Genomic DNA, 6984 nt, shown 5'->3' on the forward strand with positions numbered 1-6984 from the left:
AAGATCCCCTCGACGCTGTCTGAGGGTGTGTCTAAAGTAAGATCCCATCAGCGCTGCCTCCGGGAGTAGGGCCCTGTCCGTGCAGAGCTAGTATACTGATTAAATGCAATCTATAAGTGTGTACCTTATAATCTCCACTTGATGTCATTTAATTGTGAATTGCACTTTAAGTATCCAAGTGAATAATAAAAGTTTGAAAATGCCCAAAATGAAGGTGATAGTGTGATATGTGTAAGACTATCATCTGAAGCCCCAAGGAAGAATATATTGTTAAACAACACATATACATACTGTGTTAGATATCTGTTACAATATTTGTATATCAGATATATAAATCAAGAAATTTACTAATATGACAAACATGATGAACAAGTATTGTAATCTGAATATAAGTTGCACTGTGCTCAGCCCTCTACTTAGTTGACATGGCAAGCTGTGCCTGTCTGATACTCTGTAGAGGAGTTTTAATGTAACGCAAATATGAGTCAGAGTTCCATCTACCCAAAGTTTTTATTAAATGGTCTTCTAACCTAGCTTTCGCTGCTGAGGTTGCTGCCCCAGAACGAAATGAATGTCCACTGAACATACGTGCATCAATGTTTGATATAGTTAGAACATGTCTCAGTGCTGTGATAAACACCTCACGTGATAGGGGTTTACCATTGTCCATAATAAATAGAGGGTCTGATGGTCCAGCTCCTTGTGACAACCTGACTGGCACAAACTTTATTAATGCATTGAAAGGACATACTGGGAGGCCATTTTTGAATAACACAATGGCTACTCCTCTTCTACCTGGATCCGTTTTAGATCCTTTTAAATTAAGAATCACATAATGTTCTCTTTCCCTAAAACTGACATCACCAATACACAAATGAGAAAAAGAATCAAACTCGCTATTCACTGTGAATTCTCCACATCTCAGGAAGCCATAAAACGCAACACAAAACACTGTATGGATGACCGATTTAAAGAATTGTGAATATGATGCACTTCGAACAGCATTCACTATTTTAAGTAGAATGTCAAATGTAATAGGCAATCGATGTTGAACATGTTGAACTTGTGATTTCTTAACTGCCTGCAGGATTAATGATAGGCGTGGAAGTGGATTTCCCTCCTTTGTATTCAGTGGATTATGTCCTGAATGTTGAATATACTGAAATCGTATACCACACAGATACAACTTGATGGTGCTCAGTTGCAGTCAGAGGGATTGGAAACAATGCCCAACGAAATATATCAGAATTTCTTCATTTATGGGTGGAAGATCTAAGGTTTGCCACTTTACTCCGTTCATGGTAAGGAAACTCACGAAGGTGCTGTATCCTGTAGAGTATGCTGTTCTGGTGGTTTTCTTGACAGCTGCTAGTCACAATGAGTTTACTGTGTTACTCATTGCCACATTATCTCGCAATGCGGAGGGCAGGCCACTGGTGTAGGACTGGCTTGTGGGCATACTTCGAAGAATTTCTCGATCTGCAAACGTGACAAATGATCAGCAACAGAATTATTAACTCGTGAAATATGTGCAGCCAATAGAGTAAAATAGTTTTTTGCTGCACACCAAGTAAGTTGTCTCATTAAGGTCATTATAAGAGGTGAACGTGATCTACCCCTTCGAATAATGTCTACCGTACATAGATTGTCACAGTGAAAAAGAATCTGTTTTGTTGCCCACGATTTCCCCCATATAACTGCAGCAACTACAATAGGGTACAATTCCATAAAAGCCATTGATATTGCGTCTTTAACTGGGCTAGAATATCTGGAGACCACTTCTCAGCAAACCACAAACCATTAAAATAACCACCAAATCCTATGGTTGAAGAGGCATCTGTATATAACTGCATATCTGCAGCATTTGTTAGTTTGCTGTCATAGAACATTGATACCCCATTCCAGTTACTCAAAAACCTCAGCCACATAGTAATATCCAGACGACATTCATTATTCAGTTTCACGTAATGATGCAGTTTGCTAACTGTAGTTGACAGTGTAATCAGATGAGATACAAAGGAACGACCTTGCAAAATAACCCGAGAAGCAAAGTTGAGATGTCCTAGTAGCTGTAGTAACTGCCTTTTTGTACAAGTTGGGCTTTGAATTACTCCCTCTAAAAATTGGACCATTCGATCAACTTTCTCTACTGGTAAACGAGCTTCCATGCAGTCAGTGTCTAAGATAATTTCTAAATATTCCAAAACTGTAGTTGGCCCTATTGTTTTCTTCTCAGATAAAGGGATGTTAAGACGGTGAAATATTGTAGAAACTATAGCCATGGTACGTTCAGCGCATGCTTGCGGACTGTCAATAGTCAAAAAATCATCAAGCAGATGCAGTATAACCGGAACTTGGTAATTGTTCAATGCAATCCAACATATAGCCTGTGATAGATAATCAAATAATTTTGGTGATGATCTTGATCCAAACACTAATCTGTGATAAAAGTAAAATTGTTCCTGCCATTTGATGCCAAATATATGCCACTGTTCTTTGCGTATGGGACACAATTTAAATGCATCACAAATGTCAAATTTACATAATAATGCACCCTTTCCCTTCTGCTGTATAATTTTTATAGCATCATCTATTTTTACATACTTTAGGCTGCACTGCTCCTTATCAATAGAATCATTGATGCTGTCACACTGTAAATCATTGTGTGGTGATGACAGGTCTACTATCAACCTATGTTTGTTAGAATATTTACCAGTGGCAATACCAATAGGACTGACACGGTATGTTGAAAATGGTGGTGTTTTAAATGGACCTAATAACAAGTTTTTCTTACACTCTTCTTTTATCAGACTTGTTACAATTTCCGGCTGTTTTAGTGCTGATTGTAAATTGTCACATACTTTGCTAACCTCTGGTAATTTTGATACTAATGTGTCGAACCCATTCTTAAAGCTGTCACACAAGAATTGTGTTAACTTTGTGTCAGGATGCATTTTTAGTTGCAGTCTTAATCTGTTAACCTTTAGACTACTGGATTAATTTTTAACAAAAACCACGTTGAGTGGGTACAAGTTTATAATTTTTACTCACATATATTCACTTAAATGTTTCATAAATACATGAAATAAAGTTCATATATGAATCGGTAAGTATTATTTTCGTGTCTTTTTTTGTAATTTTTATTATTTTAGATCGGCTAATGGTGATTAAAATTAGGCAATAAATCGAAAAAGTTGCGTTTACTTACAGGCATTTGTGGCCAGCTGTCCAGTATTTATGTCCATTATTCCCGATAACAGTGGGTTTTTTACCAGACTTTTTTTTAAAACCCGAACTACGATTCATATTGCAATATTTGGTAATTTTCGTTGTTGGTAAAACGATCAAATTTATTATCAAATTAGCTGTTACAATCAGCTATCGATCCCTGAAAATTACCGCGACGTGCCGCCATTGTTGTCAAGCGAAAATACTTGCCGAAAACCAAGGCAATTTGAAGGTATTTTCAATTGAAAAAATCAAAACAAAAACCACTATTTTGAAAAAAAATCTTTTTTCTTTAATTATATTTCCGTTTCCGGTGAGTGTCGTGTGCAAAACGGCGGGAAATATGAATTGGGGAATGCACTGTATACAGTGTACAGTATATCGACTGACGTGACGTCGGGCGAGATATCTCGCCTGCAGTAGTCAGAAGGTTAACATTCACAGGTGTTGTAACATCTGGCAGCTTGGCATCTTCTTGTACATGAAACTGATACATCTGTCATCCCATATTACCTTCCATGGATATCATTGCCAGTACTTCTGTCTCTAGATGGACCGTCCCAGTGTTGTGTGGGAGCATTATACCATTGATCACTGGAGTTATACATTGTGCAGTCAGCTGATGCATGTGTCATGCTACCACAGCTCTTGCACAAGTGTCCCTGCCTGCCTGCTGTAACCAGACTGTAAATGTCTTGGTCCATGTATGACCAGTCTACCTTAATAGAACGTCTTAAAGCTTCTGCTGCTCTAGAAGCGAACATTTTGTGGTAGTCATAGAAGGCTGGGCTGTTGGGAAACTGGTTGTGGAGTCTGATAATGATGTTTTCATATAGGTCTAGCTCACGCTGTCTTTGTGGATAGGTTTCAGTCATGCAACTTTTATATTTGGAAAAAGCAGTGATGAATTCTGTAATTGATAGTGGTTGAGCTAGTCTTCTGTTTAATTTTTGTGTGTCTGTGTCTAAATGTTTTGCATCAAACTCGAACCCTTCCAACAGTAATAACCGAAGATTTACGTTCTTACCTTCCCGAATTGCTCTTTGTAATGATGGGGTTAAAGCATCCATGTGTGATAGCATGTTAGATGGAATTCCGTTTGGTGTGGTATTCTTCTTCCACATAGACATCCCTGCTACTGAGCCAAACCTATCCAAATTTCCTATCTCGTCTTCAGAACATGATGTTGATGTTTGAGTGTTGTTGTGTTCACTGTATAACCTTCCATATGCTGATGCCAGGTTACCCCCATTGTAAATGCTATCTCTAGGGGCCTAAGCAAGATGCCCTGCAGCTACATGCATGCAGTAAACTGTCCTATGTGGGTCAACATACATATATGTATAGCCTAATTACCCAAGTGGAGATACAGCCACTGCATGTGTGAAAATATATGTAATATTTACATTGGTTGTTAATGGGCCAATAAGTAATCAAGTGATTAGTGTATTATTGGTTCTTTATAAACAAAGTTTATTATTAGTAATAAACTACTAAATAATTAGCCCATATCTGTGAATAAGACCCCCTCCGTTTTGATAGCATTTAAGAAATTAGGCCCTCATTCATAAATAAGCCCACCCCCAGCTTCGTCACCTTATAAATAACACGAAATAGCAAGGTTTGCTCAAAGTTCATTTAAAAGGTCATCCCTCCTGCAGATAATTAAACACAAATGTAACACAATATTTTACCACCAGTGAGATTTAGTAGTCTAACAGTAACAGTGTGTAACATTGTTTTCAATTTCATGGGGCAGTATTTCTTTGAAGTACACAAGCCCAAGTCTGAACTAAAACCAATGTCTATTTTTACCACCACACTGGGTCGGCAGTTAATGCTAATTAAGCAAATACTGTATTCTGATTGGCTAAGAACAATGACCTAGATTGACAATTCTTTGTAGTGTTAGCTGGCTGCCTGTGTCAGAGACGTGTGTATAGGGGCCTACGTTATTGAGTTTGTTGTTAATTGCCGTTGTTTTAAGTCTTCTCAGCATTAAATTTTGGATGTAAATAAACAGCACTGGTAAGTAATTGTAACATAGAAGGTGTGTTTCTGATAATTAGATACTAGTACAAAAAAAATCAATTTAATTAATAAACAATTATTATTTATTAATAATAAATGAACACTAATTAATAGATGTGCTACTGAACGTTTTTTGTTTTCTTCCTAGTTAATTAAATTATTATTATTTATTTTAATTATTATTATTAAAAAAAATTTCAACAAAACTGGCCCCTTGTCTGGGAATAAGCCCACCCCATGCTAAGCTAACATTGAGTTGTTTTGGCCCCCTGGGCTTTTTTCTGGTCAAATACGGTAATACATGCATATACTTGTATATGATATTAACCCTTATCCTGCCGCATTCTTTTTGCTAAATTTAAAAAATTTTCACCTGTTCTACATTTCTAGTAATTTTATTAAAATCCATGGACATTTTAACATGAAATTATACCCATATATACCATAATGATCTACCTACGTAATGATAGCATTTTGTAGATGGTTTATTTATTTATGTTACCATGGCAACAGCTGCACATTTCAGTATATAATTTTTTCATTAATAATTAAGAAAACATGAATAAAACACTACTATTTTTCTTTTAATTTAAGTGTATGCTGTGATTTATTAAGCATAGTGATTGGATTAAAGACAAAATTAAGTAGACGGCCAATTTTTTTTCAGAATAATAGGGTGCAATGCACATACTATCACAACGCTTTTTTGTAAATTATGAAGATAATGTCCAACATTAACTATTATACATTTCTAGTAATATTATTAAAACCTGTTGATATTTCAACATGAAATTACAGACACATATACAAAGGAAATCCACCTATGAAATTATAGCATTTTGTTGTCAGTTATATTATTTATGTTACCATGGCAACAGCTGCAAATTTCAATATACCATATTTTAATTAATAATTATGAAAACTTTAATTAAAAACTAATATTTTTCTTTTAATTTAAGTCTATACTGTGATTTATTAACCATACTGCTTGATGTAAAGACAAAATTAAGTCGACAACCACTGTTGTTCTGAAAAATAGGGTCAGATGCGCATTCGGCTATCGACACATTTTTTGTACATTGTGAACATAATGTCCAACATTAACTATTATACATTTCTGGTAATATTATTAAAATCAACAGCTGCAACTTTCAATATACCGTTTTTTCATTAATAATTATGAAAATTTTAATTTAAAACTAATATTTTTCTTTTAATTGAAGTCTATACTGTGATTTATTAAACATACTGCTTGATGTAAAGAAAAAATTAAGTCGATAACCACTGTTCTGAAAAATAGGGTCAGATGCGCATTAATTCGGCTATCAACACATTTTTTAAAAATTATGAACATGTCCAACATTAACTATTATACATTTCTGGTAATATTATTAAAATCAGTTGACATTTCAGCATGAAATTACACACATATATACTAAGAATATCCAACTACGTAACGCTAACATTTTATAGTCAGTTATATTACTTATATTACCATGGCAACAGCTGCAATTATGAAAACTTTAATTTAAAACTAATATTTTGCTTTTAATTCAAGTCTATAATGTGATCTATTAACCATACTACTCGATTTAGAAAAAGAATTAAATAGACAGTCAATTTTGTTTTTGAATAATAGGGTCAAATGCACATACTACCATCAATGCATTTTTGTAACTTGTGGACATTGTGTCCAACATTACCTAGACACTAAAAATATGTATA

The 6984-nt window shown here is 35.0% G+C and overlaps 1 protein-coding gene across 1 annotated transcript; it reads right to left on the reverse strand.

Moving 5' to 3' along the window:
• Positions 1–412: 412 nt before the first annotated feature.
• LOC121386543 lies at positions 413–4358 on the reverse strand. The gene is given in 2 exon segments (XM_041517482.1): positions 413–1365; positions 4256–4358. Coding segments are annotated over 2 exon segments (1056 nt in total).
• Positions 4359–6984: the final 2626 nt, after the last annotated feature.

This window comes from Gigantopelta aegis, chromosome 12, assembly GCF_016097555.1.
Source record: "Gigantopelta aegis isolate Gae_Host chromosome 12, Gae_host_genome, whole genome shotgun sequence".
NCBI lineage: Eukaryota > Metazoa > Mollusca > Gastropoda > Neomphalida > Peltospiridae > Gigantopelta > Gigantopelta aegis.